At 44.4% G+C, this 27,166-nt stretch overlaps 1 protein-coding gene across 1 annotated transcript; it reads left to right on the top strand.

The window, feature by feature from the left end:
- Positions 1-401: 401 nt before the first annotated feature.
- NIT2 (nitrilase family member 2) lies at positions 402-27,166 on the top strand. The gene is made up of 10 exons (XM_089682965.1): positions 402-477; positions 12,446-12,564; positions 13,541-13,661; positions 13,845-13,933; positions 16,204-16,297; positions 18,322-18,396; positions 20,944-21,022; positions 23,128-23,226; positions 23,748-23,803; positions 26,375-27,166. The coding sequence occupies exons 1-10, from the start codon at positions 453-455 to the stop codon at positions 26,464-26,466; spliced, it is 849 nt and encodes a 282-aa protein (XP_089539091.1). The 5' UTR covers positions 402-452; the 3' UTR covers positions 26,467-27,166.

The raw sequence follows: 27,166 nt of genomic DNA on the forward strand, positions 1-27,166 counted from the left end.
CGGATGGTGAAATAAAATATGACTGGGGGCATAACCTTGCCTTACTATATCCAAAATAGAAAAAACCTGTTGCCCCCAGTTCCACTTTCTGTTTCAATATTTTTATTAAGATAGTTTTGTTTTTAAGAATATAACAAGCTCAAAATACGCCCTCACAGGAAGCAGGACAATAACACCCCTAGTTCCAATTTAAGCAGTGGCTGTGTATGGGAGATTTGTGGCTATTACTGTCACTTTACCTTTATTAGTTCTCTATAGATATAAGTCATTGCTCCCCCACATTACATACACCCCATGGTCTACTTCCCCTGAGCTCTACACCAGGCAACACAACACAGCAATTCATTCACTTATACTCAGAGAACTACATTTCCCAGCATCCTCTGTGCTCCTGGGTGGGCGGGACACTTCCTGTGTGTACAGGGGACAGCCAGGTCGGCTCCAGGGTCAGTATGCAGGCAGCTAGAGCCATGGCAAGTGAGTAGTGCGAGTCCTGGACAGAGCTCATCCCTTCCCCCTGACATTGCTGGGCTGCAGTGTGTGCGGACGGCTGTTCTCCTCCTTTCATGATTTGTTCACCTGCAGCTGCTCTACATTTTATTCCAACTCACTTCTACATGATAGATGTACACACGGCTACTGCATGGGGACAACAGCTGTGTACTGTATATATAAATGTGCATGTTCTATGTCAGCGCTTCTCAACCTGTGGGTTGCGGTCCCTTTGGGGGTCGAACAACCCTTTCACAGGGGTCTCCTAAGACCATCGGAAAACACATATTTCTGATGGTCTTAGGAACCGAGACACCGCTCCTCTGTCAGTCTCCAGGCGGGTCCGCCCACATGCAGATACGTCCACATTTCCCTGGACCGCGATGTGTGCGCGGGATGACATGTTGCCCCTGTCATCTGGCCAAATCCCCGGGATCACTCAACAGCTCCGCCTCCTCGCCAGTGATTGGCCACTGGAACTGTAGCTCAGGAGAGGCACACAGGCGGCCAATCACCGGTGAGGAGGTGGAGCTTGGAGAGGAGGAGCCGAGCAGCAGCGCGAAGATCAAAGAAGATCGAGCGAGGGAGCGGCCGGAGAAGGAAGACAGCTGACAGGTAAGTGTCTGTAGCGTGCAGATGGTGCTGCTGCAGCCAGGTATGCTGGCTGTAGATGGGAGAGGGAGGGAGCGAGCCCAGGCTGGAGCAGGGGTCAGCAAGGTAAGTATCATTGGTGTCAGTGGGAGGAATAGTGCCCCATCATTGGTGTCACTAATATCAATGATGGGCACTATACCTCCCACTGACACCAATGATGGGGCACTATTTCCTCCCCCCCCGACACCACCAATGGGGAACTGTTCCTCCCCCCCCTGACACCACCGATGGGGCACTATTCCTCCCCCCACTGACACCAACGATGGGGCACTATCCCCCCCCACTGACACCAATGATGGGGCATAATTCCCCCCCACACTAGTACCAATGATGGGGCACTATCCCCCCCTCCCCCGACACCAATGATGGGGCACTATTCCTCCCACACTGACACCAATGATGGGGCACTATTCCACCCACACTGACACCAATGATGGGGCACTATTCCTCCCACAATGACACCAATGACGGGGCACTATTCCTCCCACAATGACACCAATGACGGGGCACTATTCCTCCCACAATGACACCAATGACGGAGCACTATTCCTCCCACAATGACACCAATGACGGGGCACTATTCCTCCCACAATGACACCAATGACGTGGCACTATTCCTCCCACTGATACCAATGACGGGGCACTATTCCTCCCACTGATACCAACGAGGGGACACTATTCCTCCCACTGACACCAGTGATGTGGCACTACTCCTCTCACTGACACCAATGTTGTGGCACTACTCCTCTCACTGACACCAATGTTGTGGCACTACTCCTCTCACTGACACCAATGTTGTGGCACTACTCCTCTCACTGACACCAATGTTGTGGCACTACTCCTCTCACTGCAAAATTACAGTTATGAAGTAGCAACAAAAATAATTTTATGGTTGGGGGTCACCACAACATGAGGAACTGTATTAAAGGGTCGCGGCATTAGGAAGGTTGAGAACCACTGTTCTATGTCTACACAGAGGAAGGCACAGGAAGAGTCCTGACATCTTTAACCACTTACCCTCCTGAGGAATTACCCCTCCCTTCCTGACCAGGCCATTTTTTTGTGTTAAGGCTCTGCGTTATTTTAACTGACAATTGCGCGGTCATGCAACGCTGCACTCAAATGAAATTTACGACCGGTTTTCCCACAAATTGACCTTTCTTTTGGTGGTAATTGATCGCCTGTGCTTTTTTATTTTTGCACTATAAAAAAATGACAATTTTTAGACAATAACAGTATTTTTGACTTTTTGCTATTATACGTGTCTAGTAAAAAACATTTCATCATAAATTTACGCTAAAATGTATTCTGCTACATGTCTTTGCTAAAAAAAATCCAAATACGTGTGAATTAATTGGTTTACGTGAAAGTTATAGCATTTACAAATGGCGGTATATATACTGGAATTTTTTTTTACATTTTATTAGTAATGACGGCGATCAGCGACTTATAGCGTGACTACGGTGGGCATTCTAACACTGGGGGGGAACTGACTTGGTGTCACTGACATCCCCAGTGACACCAATACAGTGATCATTGCTAAAAAAAAAAAGTACTGACACTGTACTAATGGCACTGGGCAGGCAGGGGTTAACATGAGGGGCAAAGGGTTAACTGTGTGCTGGGGGTGTTTTACTAGGGAGCTTTATCAGTGTGCTTTACTGTAATCACACTGCTCTGGATGGCTGCACAGAGCAGTGTGCCCCAGATGACAGGATGGAGAATTGTTAGTGAACAAAACAGTCCTCCTCCCCATTGGAGATGTTTGGAAGTCACCTGGTGCCGACAAGTAATTACCGGCCGGGACCCGATGATTGATGGCGGTGCGGGCCATCTTCCTGGGAATGCAAAATCACGTATATTCCCGTAGATTTTGCGCACCCGTGCCGCACTGTAGCAGTATTTCTGCTGTAAGGCGGATGGGAAGTGGTTAAAGTGTTATGGAACCCAGGACCCTGCATTCACTATATCTGGTCTCCCACAGTATTATTATTATTATACAGGATTTATATAGCGCCAACAGTTTGTGCAGCACTTTACAACATGAAGATAGACATTACAGTTACAAAACAATTTGGTACCAGAGGAAACAGAGGGCCCTGATCGTTAGAGCTTACAATCTAGGAGTACAGTACACACAACATGGAAATTGAATTATTTTAGTAAATATAAACTGCTAAATACCTTTTCTCATCATCATTACGTAGTAGTCTTGTGACTTTTATCAGTGTACTGCTGAGCACTGGTTGAAGCTTGGAGGAGGAGTTTTCATTCTTGCCTGACTGTCCTATGAGGCTGCATAACCCCTGACCCTCTGTCTGGACAGCACTGATTGACTCTGTGCTGATCACATGCACCCTCCCAAAGAAAAAAAAAAACCTCTAGCCATACACACCGAACTGAGCATGTGCAGAGTAACTCCTAGAGCTCTGTACTATCAGCAGATGGATTGGGTATAGTAAAAGAAAGGGGAGGATCAGAGAAGACAGGGTCAAACAGCCTTTTTACACAGTGTGGAGTATTAACCCATTGGGTTCCACAGTGCGTATAACAAGCATGCTTTACTGCATATACAGACTGATTTTACTGTTGTGGGCTTAGTAACACTTTAATAATTTCCAGGGACAGAGCTTTATGGTTCAGTATTTTGATGACAGATAGTGTATATATTATTTATTACAGAATATCTGGTGACATTATTCACTGATTAACAATAGGGGAAATCTTCAAGGACACTGATTGCCAGGGACAAACCTTTTTCAGACTGTCCTTAGGACACTATTGGGCAGAGGTGGAGCACTTAGAATGTTATAAATACTGTCAGAGACCAGGAACATGCAACAGGAGACTGTCAGGAACTGGGAACATGCAACAGGAGACTGTCAGGAACTGGGAACATGCAACAGGAGACTGTCAGGAACTGGGAACATGCAACAGGAGACTGTCAGGAACTGGGAACATGCAACAGGAGACTGTCAGGAACTGGGAACATGCAACAGGAGACTGTCAGGAACTGGGAACATGCAACAGGAGACTGTCAGGAACTGGGAACATGCAACAGGAGACTGTCAGGAACTGGGAACATGCAACAGGAGACTGTCAGGAACTGGGAACATGCAACAGGAGACTGTCAGGAACTGGGAACATGCAACAGGAGACTGTCAGGAACTGGGAACATGCAACAGGAGACTGTCAGGAACTGGGAACATGCAACAGGAGACTGTCAGGAACTGGGAACATGCTACAGGAGACTGTCAGGAACTGGGAACATGCAACAGGAGACTGTCAGGAACTGGGAACATGCAACAGGAGACTGTCAGGAACTGGGAACATGCAACAGGAGACTGTCAGGAACTGGGAACATGCAACAGGAGACTGTCAGGAACTGGGAACATGCAACAGGAGACTGTCAGGAACTGGGAACATGCAACAGGAGACTGTCAGGAACTGGGAACATGCAACAGGAGACTGTCAGGAACTGGGAACATGCAACAGGAGACTGTCAGGAACTGGGAACATGCAACAGGAGACTGTCAGGAACTGGGAACATGCTACAGGAGACTGTCAGGAACTGGGAACATGCAACAGGAGACTGTCAGGAACTGGGAACATGCAACAGGAGACTGTCAGGAACTGGGAACATGCAACAGGAGACTGTCAGGAACTGGGAACATGCAACAGGAGACTGTCAGGAACTGGGAACATGCAACAGGAGACTGTCAGGAACTGGGAACATGCAACAGGAGACTGTCAGGAACTGGGAACATGCAACAGGAGACTGTCAGGAACTGGGAACATGCAACAGACTGTCTGTTACTGGGAACATGCAACAGGAGACTGTCTGTTACTGGGAACATGCAACAGGAGACTGTCTGTTACTGGGAACATGCAACAGGAGACTGTCTGTTACTGGGAACATGCTACAGGAGACTGTCAGGAACTGGGAACATGCAACAGGAGACTGTCAGGAACTGGGAACATGCAACAGGAGACTGTCAGGAACTGGGAACATGCAACAGGAGACTGTCAGGAACTGGGAACATGCAACAGGAGACTGTCAGGAACTGGGAACATGCAACAGGAGACTGTCAGGAACTGGGAACATGCAACAGGAGACTGTCAGGAACTGGGAACATGCAACAGGAGACTGTCAGGAACTGGGAACATGCAACAGGAGACTGTCAGGAACTGGGAACATGCAACAGGAGACTGTCAGGAACTGGGAACATGCAACAGGAGACTGTCAGGAACTGGGAACATGCAACAGGAGACTGTCAGGAACTGGGAACATGCAACAGGAGACTGTCAGGAACTGGGAACATGCAACAGGAGACTGTCAGGAACTGGGAACATGCAACAGGAGACTGTCAGGAACTGGGAACATGCAACAGGAGACTGTCAGGAACTGGGAACATGCAACAGGAGACTGTCAGGAACTGGGAACATGCAACAGACTGTCTGTTACTGGGAACATGCAACAGGAGACTGTCTGTTACTGGGAACATGCAACAGGAGACTGTCTGTTACTGGGAACATGCAACAGGAGACTGTCAGGAACTGGGAACATGCTACAGGAGACTGTCAGGAACTGGGAACATGCAACAGGAGACTGTCAGGAACTGGGAACATGCAACAGGAGACTGTCAGGAACTGGGAACATGCAACAGACTGTCTGTTACTGGGAACATGCAACAGGAGACTGTCTGTTACTGGGAACATGCAACAGGAGACTGTCTGTTACTGGGAACATGCAACAGGAGACTGTCAGGAACTGGGAACATGCTACAGGAGACTGTCAGGAACTGGGAACATGCAACAGGAGACTGTCAGGAACTGGGAACATGCAACAGGAGACTGTCAGGAACTGGGAACATGCAACAGGAGACTGTCAGGAACTGGGAACATGCAACAGGAGACTGTCAGGGACTGGGAACATGCTACAGGAGACTGTCAGGAACTGGGAACATGCAACAGGAGACTGTCAGGAACTGGGAACATGCAACAGGAGACTGTCAGGAACTGGGAACATGCAACAGGAGACTGTCAGGAACTGGGAACATGCAACAGGAGACTGTCAGGAACTGGGAACATGCAACAGGAGACTGTCAGGAACTGGGAACATGCAACAGGAGACTGTCAGGAACTGGGAACATGCAACAGGAGACTGTCAGGAACTGGGAACATGCAACAGGAGATTGTCAGGAACTGGGAACATGCAACAGGAGACTGTCAGGAACTGGGAACATGCAACAGGAGACTGTCAGGAACTGGGAACATGCAACAGGAGACTGTCAGGAACTGGGAACATGCAACAGGAGACTGTCAGGAACTGGGAACATGCAACAGGAGACTGTCAGGAACTGGGAACATGCAACAGGAGACTGTCAGGAACTGGGAACATGCAACAGGAGACTGTCAGGAACTGGGAACATGCAACAGGAGACTGTCAGGAACTGGGAACATGCAACAGGAGACTGCCAGGAACTGGGAACATGCAACAGGAGACTGTCAGGAACTGGGAACATGCAACAGGAGACTGTCAGGAACTGGGAACATGCTACAGGAGACTGTCAGGGACTGGGAACATGCTACAGGAGACTGTCAGGGACTGGGAACATGCTACAGGAGACTGTCAGGAACTGAGAACATGCTACAGGAGACTGTCAGGAACTGGGAACATGCAACAGGAGACTGTCAGGAACTGGGAACATGCAACAGGAGACTGTCAGGAACTGGGAACATGCAACAGGAGACTGTCAGGAACTGGGAACATGCAACAGGAGACTGCCAGGAACTGGGAACATGCAACAGGAGACTGCCAGGAACTGGGAACATGCAACAGGAGACTGTCAGGAACTGGGAACATGCAACAGGAGACTGTCAGGAACTGGGAACATGCAACAGGAGACTGTCAGGAACTGGGAACATGCAACAGGAGACTGTCAGGAACTGGGAACATGCAACAGGAGACTGTCAGGAACTGGGAACATGCAACAGGAGACTGTCAGGAACTGGGAACATGCAACAGGAGACTGTCAGGAACTGGGAACATGCAACAGGAGACTGTCAGGAACTGGGAACATGCAACAGGAGACTGTCAGGAACTGGGAACATGCAACAGGAGACTGTCAGGAACTGGGAACATGCAACAGGAGACTGTCAGGAACTGGGAACATGCAACAGGAGACTGTCAGGAACTGGGAACATGCAACAGGAGACTGTCAGGAACTGGGAACATGCAACAGGAGACTGTCAGGAACTGGGAACATGCAACAGACTGTCTGTTACTGGGAACATGCAACAGGAGACTGTCAGGAACTGGGAACATGCAACAGGAGACTGTCAGGAACTGGGAACATGCTACAGGAGACTGTCAGGGATTGGGAACATGCTACAGGAGACTGTCAGGAACTGGGAACATGCTACAGGAGACTGTCAGGAACTGGGAACATGCTACAGGAGACTGTCAGGGACTGGGAACATGCTACAGGAGACTGTCAGGGACTGGGAACATGCTACAGGAGACTGTCAGGGACTGGGAACATGCTACAGGAGACTGTCAGGGACTGGGAACATGCTACAGGAGACTGTCAGGAACTGGGAACATGCAACAGGAGACTGTCAGGAACTGGGAACATGCAACAGGAGACTGTCAGGAACTGGGAACATGCAACAGGAGACTGTCAGGAACTGGGAACATGCAACAGACTGTCTGTTACTGGGAACATGCAACAGGAGACTGTCAGGAACTGGGAACATGCAACAGGAGACTGTCAGGAACTGGGAACATGCAACAGACTGTCTGTTACTGGGAACATGCAACAGGAGACTGTCAGGAACTGGGAACATGCAACAGGAGACTGTCAGGAACTGGGAACATGCTACAGGAGACTGTCAGGGATTGGGAACATGCTACAGGAGACTGTCAGGAACTGGGAACATGCTACAGGAGACTGTCAGGGAATGGGAACATGCAACAGGAGACTGTCAGGGAATGGGAACATGCTACAGGAGTTTGTCAGGGAATGGGAACATGCTACAAGAGACTGTCAGGGAATGGGAACATGCTACAGGAGACTGTCAGGAACTGGGAACATGCTACAGGAGACTGTCAGGAACTGGGAACATGCTACAGGAGACTGTCAGGGACTGGGAAAATGCTACAGGAGACTGTCAGGGACTGGGAACATGCTACAGGAGACTGTCAGGAACTGGGAACATGCTACAGGAGACTGTCAGGAACTGGGAACATGCTACAGGAGACTGTCAGGAACTGGGAACATGCTACAGGAGACTGTCAGGGACTGGGAACATGCTACAGGAGACTGTCAGGGACTGGGAACATGCTACAGGAGACTGTCAGGGACTGGGAACATGCTACAGGAGACTGTCAGGGACTGGGAACATGCTACAGGAGACTGTCAGGGACTGGGAACATGCTACAGGAGACTGTCAGGAACTGGGAACATGCAACAGGAGACTGTCAGGAACTGGGAACATGCAACAGGAGACTGTCAGGGACTGGGAACATGCAACAGGAGACTGTCAGGGACTGGGAACATGCAACAGGAGACTGTCAGGAACTGGGAACATGCAACAGGAGACTGTCAGGAACTGGGAACATGCAACAGGAGACTGTCAGGAACTGGGAACATGCAACAGGAGACTGTCAGGAACTGGGAACATGCAACAGGAGACTGTCAGGAACTGGGAACATGCAACAGGAGACTGTCAGGAACTGGGAACATGCAACAGGAGACTGTCAGGAACTGGGAACATGCAACAGGAGACTGTCAGGAACTGGGAACATGCAACAGGAGACTGTCAGGAACTGGGAACATGCAACAGGAGACTGTCAGGAACTGGGAACATGCAACAGGAGACTGTCAGGAACTGGGAACATGCAACAGGAGACTGTCAGGAACTGGGAACATGCAACAGGAGACTGTCAGGAACTGGGAACATGCAACAGGAGACTGTCAGGAACTGGGAACATGCAACAGGAGACTGTCAGGAACTGGGAACATGCAACAGACTGTCTGTTACTGGGAACATGCAACAGGAGACTGTCAGGAACTGGGAACATGCAACAGGAGACTGTCAGGAACTGGGAACATGCTACAGGAGACTGTCAGGGATTGGGAACATGCTATAGGAGACTGTCAGGGACTGGGAACATGCTACAGGAGACTGTCAGGGACTGGGAACATGCTACAGGAGACTGTCAGGGACTGGGAACATGCTACAGGAGACTGTCAGGGACTGAGAACATGCTACAGGAGACTGTCAGGAACTGGGAACATGCTACAGGAGACTGTCAGGGAATGGGAACATAGTGCAGGAGACTGTCAGGGACTGGGAACATAGTCCAGGAGACTGTCAGGGACAGGGACCATAGTCCAGGAGACTGTCAGGGACAGGGACCATAGTCCAGGAGACTGTCAGAGACTGGGATCATGTGACAATACACTGTAATGGGCTGGTAACATGTTACAGACTGTCAGGAACTTAGAGCATGTGACAGAAGACTGTTAGGAACAGAGAACATGTTACAGGAGACTGTCATGGGCTGGGAACGTGTGACAGGAGACTGTCGGGGACTGGGAACGTGTGACAGGAGACTGTCGGGGACTGGGAACGTGTGACAGGAGACTGTCGGGGACTGGGAACGTGTGACAGGAGACTGTCGGGGACTGAGAGGGAAGGAGTTCCTAGGCTTTCTCTTCCTTACAGACCATTTGAGGCAGATCTATTCCCTTCTTCCTCAATTTGACTTTCTAATATGTGTGCTGGTTCCAGTCAGTCACTCCAAAAGTATTGCAATCATAGACAGCCAGGTGACTAGTATTCTCGGGAGGTCAGCAATGACTGCTCTGGTATTTTTCTCAGAACTAGTTTCCTTTTTATTTTTTATGCTTTCTTTATTTACAGTTTTTTTTTGGCAATTTTAAAGCTGAACTCTGGCACAAAATCTTTTATTTAAATACACAGTTAGGTCCATATATATTTGGACATAGGCACAATTTTCATACTTTTGGCTCTGTATGCCACCAGAATAAATAAAAACAAAACAATCCAAATGAGTTTGAAGTGCAGACTTTCAGCTTTAATTCAAAGGGTTGAACATAAATATCAAGTACAAATTTTAGGAACTGCAGCCATTTTTATACACCGTCCCTCCATTTTCAGGGGTTCAAATGTAATTGGACAAATGAATATAATCATAAATAAAATGTTCATTTTTAATATTTTGCTGACAATCCTTTACTGTCAATGACTGCCTGAAGTCTGGAACCCATGGACATTACCAAAGACTGGGTTTCCTCCTTTCTGATGCTTTGCCAAGCTCTAACTGCAGCTGTCTTCAGTTGTTCTTTGTGGGTCTTTCTGCCTTTAGTTTTGCCTTCAGCAAGTGAAATGCATGCTCAATTGGGTTGAGATCAGGTGATTGACTCGGCCATTGCAGAATATTCTACTTCTTTTCCTTTAAAAGCTCCTGGGTTGCTTTTGCAGTGTGTTTTGGGTCATTGTCCATCTGTACTGTGAAGCGCCATCCAATCAACTTTGCTGCATTTGGCTGAATCTGAGCTGGCAGTATATCTCTAAACACTGCAGAATTCATCCGGCTGCTTCTGTCTTCTGTCACATCATCAATAAAACACCAATGACCCAGTGCCACTGGAAGCCATGCATGTCCATGCCATCACACTGCCTCCACCATGTTTTACAAATGACATTGTGTGCTTTGGATCATGAGCTGTTCCAAGCCTTCTCCACACTTTTTTCTTTCCCTCATTATGATACAGATTAATCTTAGTTTCATCCGTCCAAAGAAAGCTTTTCCAGAACTGGTCTGCCTTTTTTTTGGCAAAGTCTAATCTGGCTTTTCTATTCTTCAGGCTTATGAATGGTTTGCACCTGGTGGTGAACCCTCTGTATTTGCTCTTGTGAAGTCTTCTCTTGATTGTAGACTTTGACAATGATACGCCCTCCTCCTGGAGAGTGTCCTTCACTTGTCTGGATGTTGTGAATGGGTTTTTATTTACCATAGAGAGGATCCTGCGATCATTCACCACTCTTTGTCTTCTGTGGATGTCCATGGCTTTTTTATGTTGCTGATTTGGCCACTCCTAATGTTGCTGCCATCTCTCTGATGGATTTGTTTCGTTTTTGAAGCCTTACAATGGCCTGTTTCACTTGCATGGACAGCTCCTTTTGAACACATGATGTAGGTTCACAGCAATAGATTCCAAATGAAAATACCACAGAATCGAAAGGAGTAGCCCACACCTGGCCATGAAACAGCTTTTGATTCAATTGTCCAATTCCTTTTGGTCCCTTGCAAAAGGGGGGATGGCTACTCTTTAAGAGCTGTAATTCCTAAACTCTTCCTTCATGTACATGCCCTCAAATTAACCCTGAGAGTGTGCACTTTCAGCCCATATCCATTATATAACTATAGCTTGAATATGTTTTGGTAAATACCTGAAAAAAATAAAATTATGCCTGTGTCCAAATATATATGGACCTAACTGTAGTTTTTAACAGCCATAAACGATAGAAACCCACTTTTTGTGCTCCAAATTCATTTGCAAATCCAGTTGTTATAATATAAAAGTAGCAGTGAAATCATCACTGGGCTGTGCGTAACCTGTGCAGAGAGCAGAGCTGTGGGAGGGACCCAGCAGGCCACACCCACTATAGAAAGCTACAGGAGGGGTGGATACAAGACCAGTGAGAGCAGCAGTGACCGGTCTCTATTACAGGAAGCTCCTGCACAGAGGGAAAGTTTCACACTGGGTTACTGCACAGATCTGGAAGAAGTACACAAAGCACACCAAGATTTGGCTTGGCTACACGAAAGTCTTGTATTTAGACAATGTTTGTTTGTTTGTCCCGGAGTTCAGCTTTAATACAAGCCATACCATAGTAGGACATGAGGATGATGGGAATCCCAGTGATTGTGACTGGTGATAGTAAAGAGAAGGGTATCAGGACGGGTCTCCTTTAGGACTTAAATATGATACATTGTTGTAGTTATGGGGATGTCGTGTGGTTCCTGGTGGCCCGGCCATTATACTGTGTCTGTATAGGTTGCTCATTGGGTCAGAATTGTGCTAGGGACGTCTAAATTTAGCTTTGTCCTCCAAATCCACAATGACACAAATGGTCAGCTGAGTAAACTTTGCTCCAGACAACGTGACCAGACCCAATGTCAAATATTTATCTGTTACTCACTAAGTCTTTGTTAATAGGTGAACAAAGATTTCTAAAACTGATTTGTGTGTTTTTTCCATAGAATTCCGCCTGGGTCTAGTTCAGCTCTTTGTTTCTCCTGTAAAAGCAGATAATCTGAAGAGGGCATCCGAGCTGGTAAAACAGGCGGCCAAGCAAGGAGCTCAGGTTGTAGCTCTCCCGGTGCGTATCTATATAACATATTCTCCATATAAGCTGCAGCTTTGTGTTTCCATTGGGCTTCATTCAAATCAGTGCAATCCACTTTTGTGGGTAGGGTAGCCAATTCATTTCAATGACTTAGTGAAAACTTGACACCATAGTGCTTTTAGTGAAGCTGGACATGATACCTTTGATAATGGTGACCACTATGCTTTTTCACCTCTTCCTCCTCCCTCTCCACTTCCTGGTGTGGGTGGGACTAATATTTAGTCGTCCTAATATAAGGGGGTGGAAAAGTCAGGTATACCAGTGCTGCTCTGAAGAAGGGAGCTTATCCCCGAAACGTGTCAGCTGGTATTGTCATTCATTGAACTTGAGTAGTTACACGATGGGCTTGCTTCTGGGTTTTATACAACGCTATTATTCATACTGGTTTTGTGAGTATATTATATCTTTTATCCTTCAATAAAGTGCCGTAGATAATGCACTAGGTGTTTGCGCCCTTTGTTCTTTATCATTTGTACATTTATTTCAACAGGCTGCCCTACCTGCAAAAAAGCAAGTAAAGAACTTCTAGACCCTTTATTAAATTGTGGTGTATGAGATTGCATGGTGCTGCAGCATCATGTGGTTTTGTGCTCAAAAAAAAATGGGCATTTTGCTGATGCATGGTGGTGTCATTAAGAATTAATCGCTCCATCCCGCATCTGCTAAAGTGCACCGTGTTTTTCCTGTGGGTTGGGAATGTATGTGATGTTGCAACTGTTCCCAATCTGCACAAGTGTGAAGTTAGCCTTGCATCTGGAGGCACACACTGGATGCTGCCTGGGGTAATTCCTTTCCTTCATTTTCCATGTATCACCCTGTTGTTGGGTGACCAGTGATATTCTGACCAAGGTGGGAAGCCAGGACAGAGGACGGTGCTCTAATGTCTCACCTGTGTGTTGTTCTGAGCTGATTTTCTAACTGCCTTCTTTGTCCACATTTCTGACATTAGGAATGCTTTAATTCTCCATATGGAACCAAATTCTTTCCTGAATATGCTGAGAAGATTCCAGGCCAATCTACACAAATGTTGTCCGAAGTAGCCAAGGAGTGTGGAATCTATCTGATTGGAGGTCTGAATCAAAATCTGTGTGATATAATGCTATAAATTGTGGTTTTTAGGTGCCGTTACCACACTATTACCTGTGTTAGCCAGAAAAATCCCCAATGTGCTCCTCTGATTTAGCTGTAGCCTTCGGTCTGGTTTTCTCTGATTCTTGGCTACGTTTTGATGTATTGATGTCATTTCCCTCTAGGCTCTATACCAGAGGAGGATTCTGGGAAATTGTACAACACATGTACTGTGTACGGTCCCGATGGAATATTGCTGGCAAAGCACAGAAAGGTAATGGGATGCTTGTGAGCCAGCTTGCTGTACAAAGTACTTTAAAGCCCAATCCTGGGCAAAAAAAAAAGTTTTCCTATGTGGCGGGGCTGTGCCCGCACTGCACAAGTTATTTGCTTGTTTTTGTCTAGGGGATTGAAGAAACGAGATCTGCTTATCTAATCCTCTGATCCTCCCCACACAAGACTGGTCCCTGTGGCTCTTGCCCTCCTCAACCAACCCCCCACCCGTGGTCTTGTGTGGTGGACTGTTCCTGACCTTATCACACCCAATGACCTGCTCTGAACATGACAATGGCATAAACAGTCTGGATTGTGGGGGAGCACCTTTGTTATCACACCCATAGACCTGCTCTGAACATGACAATGGCATAAACAGTCTGGATTGTGGGGGAGCACCATTTGTTATCACACCCATAAACCTGCTCTAAGCATGACAGTGTCATAAACAGTCTGGAATTTGGGGGAGTGCCTTTGTTATCACACCCGTAGACCTGCTCTGAACATGACAATGGCATAAACAGTCTGGATTGTGGGGGAGCACTTTTGTTATCACACCCATAGACCTGCTCTGAACATGACAATGGCATAAACAGTCTGGATTGTGGGGGAGCACCGTTTGTTATCACATCCATAGACCTGCTCTAAGCATGACAGTGTCATAAACAGTCTGGATTGTGGGGGAACGCCTTTGTTATCACACCCATAGACCTGCTCTGAACATGACAATGGCGTAAACAGTCTGGATTGTGGGGGAGCACAGTTTATCACACCCATAAACCTGCTCTAAGCATGACAATGGCATAAACAGTCTGGATTGTGGGGGAGTGCCGTTTGCCGCTGGAGTGGAGGTTCCGGTGAGTATACAGCTCTTCTCACCTGGACAAAACAAACAACCCTGCTGGCACAGCCTTCTGCTTGGGAAAACATTTTTTCTTTCATGGAGTTGGGCTTTAAACAACTATATTTTATATTATATTGCAACATTACATTGATTTGTATACAATATGCCTTAATAATTTGTTCTGAAAATGCAAGTAAATATTCAGCACACATGATGTATTTTTGTAATTAAAATGGAATGTCATCAAAAGTGTTTTCTTTTTTAATTTTGATTGGGGTGGGAAAGGTTAGAACCTTTGAGGAGATTTTCCTTCACTTCTTGTCTCCAAACAAACCTAGATCTCTCTCCTAGGCAACTGTCACTGGAGCAAATGTCTCCATGAGAAAAATTTGCCTCTATTCCCGCTTCAAGGACAACTCAAATTTTTTTTTTCTCTCACTTTTAGTCCCAATTAAAATGGTCATCAGGACAGAGACAGCGAAGATCCCCACTGGGGACACAGATACCAATAAAAAAACTGGCAGAGGTCCTATCTCCTTCCTTTTTCAAAAAAATGGCTTTTAATACTCTCCGGGTGCAGGCATCTTACACCTGTGTTATTCTTCAGATTGATCCTTATGTCTTAAATATTTATTAAAGGTACTTGTATAGCACCATCCATTTATGTAACACTTTAAATATATTGTGTACATTCACTTCAGTCCCCGTCTTCAAGGAGCTTACAATCTAAGGTCCCTAACTCACATTCATGCATACACATACTAGGACCAACTTAGACAAGAGCCAATTAGCCTACCAGCATGTCTTTGGAGTGTAGGAGGAAAACCGGAGTGATGTGGCACTGCACATCAATGCCGCAATTATTGATCAGGCCAGCACCAACAAGTGGGTGGAAGGGCTATGTGATCTGGCATTCACCTGGAGTGGTCACCTTCCTTTCTTTTCATCTATCAGTAGGAAATCAGAGTTCCTGGAGGAAACCCACACAGGCACAGGGAGAACATGCAAACTCCAGGAAGGTAGTGCCGTGGTTGGGATTCAAACTGACATCCCTAGTGCGGCTTGGAGGAAGTGCTGATGACTTGTGTCTTTGCAATGCTATCTTGGATTCTAGGCCCTGGCTGTATATGGGGCCTGGACTTCTGCCCAAGTTGAGATTAAGCCCCATCTTCTTCTGGCAGGAACCTTGCTAAAGCCAAACATCAGAGCCCCTACTTTACACTTTCAGCATTTGATTGACAGGAAGTAGAAATTATTGCCAGGGGGTGGGTTGCCAGTTTGCAGTAATTGTGGTTTAGACGTTGCACTTTCAAGGCAATCCACCCATGTCTATTTTACTGAATTTATTTTATCAGTGGGTGTATATTATATACGTTTATGGGTAATTTTCTTTTAGGATGTTTGATGTCCATTTTTTTGTTCCACAGATACACCTCTTTAATATTGATGTTCCAGGGAAGATTCGATTCCAAGAATCAGAAACGCTCACTCCTGGAGACAGCTTTTCTGTGTTTGACACGCGTATGTGATTGTTCTTGCTTATCAGTACTGCAGCATACACTCCCTTCCATTATATATACCTTATCATGTGCTGCCATTTTCCTAAAAAAAAAAAAAATGAAACCTAAACCCTAGAGACAGGAACGGGAGACCACTGCACACCCATGGCATCACTGAAGTCTGACTTTGTTCCATAAAACAACCATAATCGCTGTGATGACAGTCCCAGCCCTAGAACTGCCTCCTTTGATGTGTTTCACTGGAAAGATGCATCTCTATTATGAGGCCCTGTTGGGTGAAAAGCATTAGGGGGGGCAGTTCTAGGATGGAAGCTGCCATTGCACATGCAGTCGTTGTGTGGGGGTCTCATATTCCTGCATCAAGTTTGTGAGTGTGGGTGGCTCAGTTTAGTGTCCAGCACCCGGTGTTTAAGTCACAGCGGGTTTAGTTTGCAGTGGAGAAGATTTTGTCATGTCTTATGAACCCTAGGGGGTTAACAATGGGTGAATAAATGATGGAGAAGGATCTGGGTGTACCTGTGGGTCATAAACTAAGACCATTCAATACCAATCTGCAGCTTTTGAAAGTAGTGAAATATCCTCTGCATTCAAAGAGGCATAGACCCATGAGAAAGAGACATAATTCCCTGAAGATTCATCTTGAATGTGCAAAAAAGAAACTGAATGGATTCCCCCATCCACACATTCAAGGTGGATAAAGGAATCCTTCCTGCAGTATTATTGTATTCTGACAGTGATACTCCTCCAGTGCCAGAATACACTGCTCAGTGCTACAGCCATTTAGCTGCATGTGCTGATCAAGCTAAAATTTTCCAACAGTCCCATTTGAGAGCTGTTGATCACTAGGTCAACTCCTCTCTAATGGAAATGGCATTAGATGGTTTGAAATGTGGCTGGTCTCTGCTGAACTGGCCGAATTATGATCCATCTATGGCCAGCTTAAGATCTAAATGTATTTTTGACAGATAAACAGGTATTTTTCTGTACTTGAACAAGTACAGTAGGTGCTACGCCCAGAGATAATCCCCACGGAGGTGGAATGTCGGTGATCTGGCTCTGTGTGTCCTCCCAGCACAGATGCAACTGAATGATGAGGACTGGTATAGCCGGCACTCGTCTTCCCAAATAATAAACTTTATTGAGCAAGTGAAATGTGCATATAAAATGTCCTACAGCTTTTGTCAATAAGCCTTAGTCATAGCCCTAAAGTGCAAGTCAGGACATTACATTTATATATACCAAATAAATGAATGTAAAAAAGAGACTTCTCCTCATACCCATCAGGCAATTTAATAGATTAATCAGCCAAATAAATGGCAGGTGCCACGAAATAACCTTGATATAACCATCAAAAGTCTTTTTTTTACATTTATTTATTTGGTATATATAAATGTAATGTCTTGATTTGCACTTTATGGCTATGACTAGGGCCTTTTTTTCAAAACACATAGGCCATTTTCTATGACATATGCTCAATAAAGTTTATTATTCGGGAAGATGAGTGCTGGCTATACCAATCCTCATCATTCATTTTTCTGTACTTGCAGAATTTGTAAAGGGAATAATTATGAGTAAATGTGCATGTATTGCAGGCATGTGCTGTGTATGTGGTTTTTTTTTTGTTTGTTTGTTTGTTTGTTTGTTTTTTTATTTCTTTTACCTTGACATCCCCTTTTTAATTGGGCAACCTTCTTAGGCACAGCAGCATGTTTCAGGGCACAGTGTGATGAGATCATAATATGGCACGTACAATGACCAAGGAATGCCGGGATTCCTAAATCCATATGTGTTCCAAGCCAGTGACTAACAAAGTACTGAAAGCAATGGATCAGCATGACAGCCAGGGAACTAGTATTTTCAGAAGGAGAGGTCCGCAATAGCCACCTCCATATTTCCAATGATAGAACCTTGCCACACATTCAATAATAGAGTCAACGCACTTAGTAAATGACATACACAAACATTCTCTACTTCTTCTTGTATTTAATCCTTTTTGAAATAACATTGATCTCATCATTTTAACAGCCTATTGCAAGATTGGAGTGGGCATCTGTTATGACATCAGGTTTGCTGAACTCGCCCAGATTTACACAAAGAAAGGTATTTGGATTGAAGCTTTGTATGATATTTATTTTAAAAACCATCTAAGTACTTCTAAGGTCACCATTCATGTTACAGTCTGATCGTATAATCTTTGCACAATCAACATTCGTTTTACCAAAACTATGTAAAATGAGGGTCTATCTAATCTATTCAATCAATTTGTATCGAGACAGTCAGGTCCTTTCCTTACATAGTTGTTGATAGATATAAAAGAGATTGTACAATCAGATATTAAGGCCTTACTTTGCTGTGATTTGAAATTTGAAAACTTATTAACACAACTTTGTGTTGAGACTTGTTTTTGATGCATTTATGATGCACTTCTAACTTGTTTGCATCACATTAAGTATCGCTTTCCAGGCTTCTCTTTTGTGTTGGTTTTATATTGTATGGATTTTTATTCCATCATCTTGGGTAGTAATGCTTTCCAAATGAATCTCAAACACATTGTAAATGCCATAGGGGCATTTTTGGCACGTTTACGTTGATATCAATGGAAGAGTTTGGGGAGGAGTAAAGCCTGGAAAACTAAACATTTTGGATCAATTTTGTTGCAACGCTAATGTAACCATGTGAACAACACTGGCCGCTGACATGCACTCAGTTTTGATAGGCATTCGTGGTAATGCAAAAATGCCCATAAAATGCCTGCTTTTGACGCTAGTGTAAACTTAGGCTTAGCTGCGGGCTGTGTTGTAGTGTGGATAAGACATGGCAACAAGTAAACAAATGAAATGACTCCTCTTCACAAATCTGCATACCCTTTGTTCATAATACTGTGTATTGCCCCCTTTATCACCAATGACAGTGTGCAGTCTTTTGTAATACTGGTCTATAAGGCCTGAATAATTGCTGATGGTATAGGTGTCCATTCATCTTGGCAGAATGCCTCCTGGTCATGCAAAGTCTTTGGTCATCTTGTATGAACCACCCATTCTGTGATCTCCCCAAAGTGGCTCGAATATTAAGATCAGGATATTGTCATGACCACTCCAGAACCTTCACCTTTTTCTGCTGTAATCACTGGAGGGTCAACTAGGCCTTGTGCTTAGGGTCATTGTCGTGCTGGAAAGTCCAAGAGCGATCTGCACAGCTTCCGTGTATCACAATGCAAATTGTCTGCCATTGTTTTCTAATAACATGCTGCATTCATCTTGCCATCAATTTTTATAAGATTCCCCATGACTTTAGAGCTCACACCCCCCAAACCATCAGTGAGCCACCACCATGCTTCACAGTGGGGATGGCATTCTTGTCACTATAAACCTTCTTGACCCTTCCCCCCCCCAAACACAGCGCTTACGGTTGTGACCATATAACTCTATTTTGGTCTTGCCACTCCAGATTACAGTGTGCCAGAAGCAGTGAGGCATGTCAAGGTGTTGTCAGGCATATTGTAACTGGGCTCTTTTGCATTGGCACATTAAAGGCTTCTTTCTGGCAACTCAACCATGTAGCTCATTTTTATTCAAGTATTATTGCATTGTGCTCCTTGAAATAACCACAGCAGCCTGTATTTCTTCTGAGGTTACCTGTGGGTTTTTCTTTGTATCCCAAATATTTCTTCTGTTAGTTGTGACTGAAATCTTTCTTGGTCTACCTTGGCTTGGTATCAAGAGATCCCCACATTTTTCACTTCTTAAGTGATTGAACAGTACTGAGTGGCATATTCAAGGCTTTGGATATCTTTTTATATCCTTTTTCATCTTTATAAGGTTCAATTTCCTTGTTACACTGGTCTTTTGACATTTCTTTTCTGCTCCCCATGGCTCAGTATCTAGCCTGCTCAGTGCATCCACGTGAGAGCTAACAAACTCATTGACTATTTATACACCGACACTAATTGCAATTTAAAAAACCACAGATGTGGGAAATTAACCTTTTAATTGCCATTTTAACCTGTGTATTTCACCTTGTGTGTCTGTACCAAGGCCAAACATTCCAGGGTGTGTAAACGTTTGATCAGGGCTGTTTGGGTGATTTCTGTTATTATGATTTAAAAAGGAGCCAAACAATTCTATGATAATAAATGTCTTCATATGATCACTATCCTTAAATAAAACGTTTTTTGGCACGATCAGTCATATATTTAATATAAATATATACACACTCACACCACTACACAGGTACACCTTGCTAGTGCCAGAAAATCTCCCCCACACCATTACACCACCACCAGCCTGAACCGTTGATACAAGGCAGGATGGATCCATGATTTCATGTTGTTCACGCCAAATTCTGACCCTACCATCTGAATGTTGCAGCAGCCAGTCAGCCCATTTTCCTCTGACCTCAGACATCAACAAGGCATTTTGGTCCACACAACTGCCACTCACTGGATATTTTCTTTTTTTAAGACCATTCTCTGTAAACCCTACAGATGGTTGTGCATGAAAATCGCAGTAGATCAGAAGGTTTTGAAATGCTTAGACCTGTGTGTTACTCTTTTTTTCACACAAATGTTTTGCATTTAATTTCTATTTTAATTTGAATGGGATATTCACATATACTTTAAGCAACATTTACTGTGTTGATTTTCAACAGGTTGTCAGTTATTGGTATATCCCGGAGCATTTAACATGACAACAGGACCTGCACACTGGGAGCTGCTGCAGAGAGCACGGTACGTTGAGAGGCTCTGCATCTCTATATCATTAGAGCTTATTCTGGTGAAATATTTTTTTTTACCATTCCATCATGCATTGGAAGTGTTTGTAATACCAACCATGCCAACAGTTTATAGTGCTTATTCAAAAACATGGAGTTTGACTGACAGTTGTGGGCAGTTAAATAGTGAATTAAACTTTTAATGTTGGTGGTAAAACCCCAAGGAACCCTTTTAGGATTAGGATTTTGTTTTTTTTCAATCCCTGTCATGTCACTAAACAGGAAGAATAGGGGACTGGTAGTAATAAAGACCTGACAGAGGTTCTACTGCTTCCACACTCTATGAAAAGGAAAGCAAATGAAAGTGTAGGTCTAGCTAAAATGTTTAGTTTTATAAAAAGTAGTATTTGGGTAGAGTACACTTTTTTTCATATTGGGGGTATTTGTAGGTTTATAGGTCCATCTATGACCCTGACTGATATACCTAGGCAATGTTTGCTTGGTTGAGAATGTTAAATGGCTGGGACAGCTTTTTCTAGCAGATCGCTGTTACTTTCCCCAGGTAGAGCCGCTGCCCGCAGTGCTTCCCTTCCACAGTAGACACAAACTTGAAAGATTCCTTAAAGCAGAGCTCCACTCAAAAGGGGACGTTCTACGTTAAGGACTGGTCCCTTGCTCCCCGTGAGGAATTGGCACCTTTGGGGAGTGGGAACCTGATTTTTACAGGTACCCGCTCCCACTTCCGCTCCAATTGCCTAGACCAGTGATGGTGAACCTTTTAGAGACCGAGTACCCAAACTGCAACCCAAAACCCACTTATTTATTGCAAAGTGCCAACACTGCAATTGCACCCGAATAATGAGGTTTTAGTTTAGAAAAAACCCATACATTAACATATTTTGTCTTAAAGGAAAAACACAATAACAGAGCTTCCGCTGACCACCAGCACAAGGGGGGCAAAGTTCCCCTGACCACCAGCACAAGGGGGCAAAGTTCCCCTGACCACCAGCACAAGGGGGCAAGGTTCCCCTGACCACCAGCACAAGGGGGCAAGGTTCCCCTGACCACCAGCACAAGGGGGCAAGGTTCCCCTGACCACCAGCACAAGGGGGCAAGGTTCCCCTGACCACCAGCACAAGGGGGCAAGGTTCCCCTGACCACCAGCACAAGGGGGCAAGGTTCCCCTGACCACCAGCACAAGGGGGCAAGGTTCCCCTGACCACCAGCACAAGGGGGCAAGGTTCCCCTGACCACCAGCACAAGGGGGCAAGGTTCCCCTGACCACCAGCACAAGGGGGCAAGGTTCCCCTGACCACCAGCACAAGGGGGCAAGGTTCCCCTGACCACCAGCACAAGGGGGCAAGGTTCCGCTGACCACCAGCAAAAAGGGGCAAAGTTCACTGACCACCAGCACAAGCTAAAATCTTGTGTTAATAAAAATGAATGTATTAAAACTCACAGCAAGTCTAATATACATATCCTTGGCAGCGCACTGACTGGCCATGCAAAAGCTCGGATGAGTCTTAGTTTGTGACATCATCGCCTGGCGCCGCTACTCCTTTTTTAGCATACACATGGCCCCTATGTGCACTGTTATTCAATGCTTGGCTGCTGGGGCGACTTGGCTCACGTGCCGAGAGCGAGGGCTCTGCGTACCAGCTGCCGCATGTGTGCCATAGGTTCGCCACCACTGGCCTAGACGATCAGAAGAGGAAGTTGTCCCTCCCCCCATCCCTACAGTCTTTTGGGACATGTGACAGGTCCCAGAAGACTACAGGACCATTCAAGATATGCAGCACTACTCACGCATGCACAGTGGGCACCCGGCTGTGAAGCCACAAACGGTCACAGGTACCCACACTTAAGATGCCAGGGAGAGAGGATGGCCGGTGAGCCGGCTTGTGTGAACATACCACTGGTTTGTAGGACAGGTGAGTGGCTGTTTTTTAAAAGTCAGCTGTAAAGCAAGAGGGAAGGAATGAAGTTGAGAGTGGATAAACAAGACCTCCCCATGTGTGATTCATGCTGTAAGCAGGGAGGGGAAAGGGCAATATGAATCCAGTTTGGATAAATAAAGAGACAATATAATAAAATCAACAAATCTTGTCTTGTTACGTCTAGGGCTTTGGACAACCAAGTCTATGTCGCCACCGTGTCTCCAGCAAGAGATGAAAAAGCCTCCTACGTAGCTTGGGGACACAGCACTGTGGTCAGTCCATGGTAAGTAGGCCAGAGGCTGGGGAAAGTGACTGCAGGTGGAAAGAGAAGGGGAGCTGCCTGCATTGTACAATGCTATAGTAGTATCTACAGAACATTGGAATAAGAGAAGGTTTATCTAAGAAATACAGTTTCTGTTCAAGAATTACTTTTTCCTCTGACTGTATATGTGTAGAACATGTCCATTTTGATAGACAAATGTCCTACTTTGTAATATTGATGCAGGTTTTTTTTGTCTGATCTTAAAAGTAAAGGTGGCTATACACAGGAAGAATTTTTTTTTTTCAAAATGTTTGGTTGAAATTCTATTGTTTAGTTGATTTCATTCTATGATCATATAGCAATGAAGAAGCCAATTTCAATGGTGGTCTTCAGCTGTCAAAATAACAGTAGCCACGTTAAATACTCTGAGCTTTAGTTTTGCATATAGGCTGTTGACAAAGAAGACAGAACAAGAAATCTGATTTCTGTTACTTCTCAAAATGCCTGAATTTATCATTCTTTATATTTCTGGTGCGTTTCAGGGGAGAAGTCATTGCTAAGGCTGGGGCAGATGAAGTTATCACTTCCACGGATATAGGTAAAGAATGTGTGTTCTCAATGTGAGATATTGGAACCCCCCTAGGATGATGCACATTTACTGACTCACTTTTGCCAGAGTACTAATTTACCAGTGACACATATATGAAATAGTCCTGATAGTCTCTCACTGTCAAGGAAAAAATGTACCTGAAATGTTCACATTAACTGTAAGACTGATTTTAAAATGATACAGCGATGGACCTCATAATTTCAAGGAAGAAATGTTTGGTGTAGGCTGTGGAATTGTTACAGTGCCAAACACAAATAACATGTATATGAATAATATATTATTACATTATCAAGATAATGTTTAGTGTTCTTGACCATGTAACAACACATTTATGTATTTCAATGTAAATATTTGCTATTTGTGTTTGGTACCATAAAAAGTCTCGAAAGTGAAATGTTTTCTTTTTTACATTTGTCACCTTATTTCCTTTTTCAATTAAAGTGAAGCTCTAGATCTGTTGTGAAAAAAAAATCCCCTCCAGATGGATAATACACTGCAAAGATTTTGGCAATCTCAGTTGCAAAACTTCACTTGTTTCTGTTTTTAACCACTTCCCATCTGGCCGTTGTATATAAACGGCCAAACAGTGGAGGGGTGAGTGGCTGTTTATAGAGGGCCTCCCCGCCCCCTGCTTGTGCACGCTCCCTGGGAGCGAGCAGCACCGCAATCCGGTGCCCACTGTGTCCTCCAGACACAGTGAAACACTGATCATTGTACGGGTCCTCTGCGAGGTCCCGATCGTGTGATCACTGATTGGCCAATCAGTGATCACATGAAGAGTAGTAAGCAAGATGTCACTTCTGACATCATTGCTTACTACGCATGAAATCTGTGAATGATTACAGAGGTCACATGGTACAAAGCTATTCACAACAGCCTTGTACCATGTGACAACCTGTGACCAATCACAGCTCACACAGTATTTCTCAATGGCTGCAAGAATGCAGCCAGAGAGAAGGAGAAATGATTGCTTTTACAGCCTTTATGGGTGTAAAAGCAATCAGTGTAAAAAAAAAAACTTCATAACCCCCCCACAAGTAGTACAGTGTCACCATGGTGACACTGTACTGCTAGGATGGCAGTATGTAAAAAAAAAAAAAAAAAAAAAAAAAAAATTAAAAAATGTTTTTAAAAATTTATAATTTTTGGTTATAAACTAATTTTAGGTTATTTTTTAATTTTTTTTACTAAAAAGATACCTGAATACATTTTGGCCAAGATTTATGAAGAAAGATTATTTATTTTCAAAATTTTATAAGAAAAACACTTTTTTTCAAAATATTTGGACTTTTTCATTTATAGAGCATAAAAATTAAAATCCCAGTGGTGAATAAATACCACCAAAATAAAGTTTTATCTGTTTCAAAAAAATGGTAAAGAATTAATATGGGTACAGTGTTGCATGACCGCGCAATAGTCAAGTGTGATGGCGATGAAAATTTGCCTGGACAGGAAGGAGGTGAAAGTGTCCGGACTTGAAGTGGTTAAAACATTTAGATAGGTCTACTAACTGGGGTTGTCTGCCTGAAATCTGAATTTCAGGCATTAAAAAAACCTTTAATTTAAATGTATTCCACACTAGCCACAGAGGATAAAAATCAAACTGTGTGTGCTCCAAAATGCTTTTACAAACCCAGATATTACCTAATTATAGTAGCAATAGCATCATCACTGTGTTGTACATAGCCTGCGCAGAGCTGTGGGAGGGGCCCAGTAGCTTCACCCACTACAGGCTGCCTACAGAAAACTACAGGAGGGGGCGGAGACAAGACCAGTCATCCTGCACAAGGAGAGGGAGCAGTAGTGACTGGTTCTATTACAGGAAGCTCCTTCACAAAGGAAAACTTTCACATTGGATAGCAGCGCACTGTAAGAAATACACAAAGAACACCAAGATTCAAGTAAGATCACAACAATCCTCTTGTATTTATATATAATTTGTTTAAAGAGATCTTCAGCATTTAATACTTCTTGGAATAATGGAGGCCTGTGTCCATGTGCTGTGGCATCTTTCATTGACCCTTAGCCCCAGTTTACCTGCGATCAGTGTACATTTCCCGCACCACATTCATAATGCACTGTCTTTGCGATCTGCAGTGGGTGTCAGTGCAATGTTAATGACATCCCAAGTGGAGTGCGTTTGTCTGCACCGGATTGCATAGTACAAAACTACCATGTGTTTTGCTTGAGTTTCCAGTAATGCATCCACTACTTTTGTTGTGAAGCAGTGCGATTTGATGCAATTCATAATGAACGGGCTCAAATCACAGTGCACTGAATCGCATGTGAATTGCATGGGGATGCGCTTGGCATTCCTGTGCAATTCGTAGGCAATTCATAGTGTGAATCTAGGCTTACACAGCTGCTGAGACCTGTAATGATGTAGGGACCTGAAGAGTGAGCCACAGCACCCATCTGGAGACACTGGCATCTAACTGTCCAAAAAGTGTTGAATGCAGAACAGATTGACAGATGATTGTACTAAAAGTTACCTTTAACAATGCAAGGCTGACTGTATTATTTAATTGCTCTTCAGCTCTATTTCTTTTTTTTTTTCAGACTTGCAATACCTTGCTGATATCCGTCAACAAATACCAATTCATAGCCAACGTCGCCATGATCTCTACAGTGTGGAAGAGAAGCCCAAATAAATCTCTTTTATGTCACTTTTCTTTTGCACAAATTGTACTCCTGATAAGATCAGTGATTCTTTATTCTGGACTCAATAAGGAGCATATAGACCTTTGTAAAATATATTTGTGATTAAATGTGAATTCTCCACTGCGTAAAGAGTGGTCCAGAACTGTTATACTTACCCTGATCACTGATCATCCTGCTGAGGGCTACGATCATAACACACTGCAGATCATACAGAAGTCTTGAGAGCTATTGTTTTTCATCAGATCACTAACACAGTGGCCAAGTTTGTACTGTCATCACAACCATGTTACAGACTGAGCAATGGGACAACAGAGAGGAATGTTAAAAGCACATGTTTCCATCAACCAATAGGAATTAATCTTTCTGGCTACTTTGAACTTCTAAAGGCAGAATGTGATTGGTTGGTATGGTTCTTTGCATAATTGCCCATGTGACTTTTTCCTCCAGTCAATGCTAGTGCTTATTTTCCCCCAATACATAGAACACAGCACTTTAACATTTATTTGCCCATGGGGTTCTTTTTTCCAATACATTTCATCTTCAAAAAAAAAAGTATGTTAAGTGCCTTTAGACCATGGATGATTTTTATCATATTTTTAATATTTTTCTTCACCTCCAAGTTGTGTACACCAACAAAACCTCTGTATTATCTGACTACCAACTGTTACTATTAAAATGTATATTTTGGGA

This window comes from Staurois parvus, unplaced genomic scaffold (assembly GCF_062004578.1).
Source record: "Staurois parvus isolate SC_StPar_1 unplaced genomic scaffold, SC_StPar_1.0 ptg000299l, whole genome shotgun sequence".
NCBI lineage: Eukaryota > Metazoa > Chordata > Amphibia > Anura > Ranidae > Staurois > Staurois parvus.

Excerpts from the sequence above, each read along its gene's own strand:
- NIT2 (XM_089682965.1), top strand. The coding sequence starts at position 453 with ATGCAGGCAGCTAGAGCCATGGCAA. Across the intron at positions 12,565-13,540 it reads CTCAGGTTGTAGCTCTCCCG|GAATGCTTTAATTCTCCATA; the intron begins GTGCGTATCTAT and ends TTCTGACATTAG. Across the intron at positions 18,397-20,943 it reads CCAGATTTACACAAAGAAAG|GTTGTCAGTTATTGGTATAT; the intron begins GTATTTGGATTG and ends GATTTTCAACAG.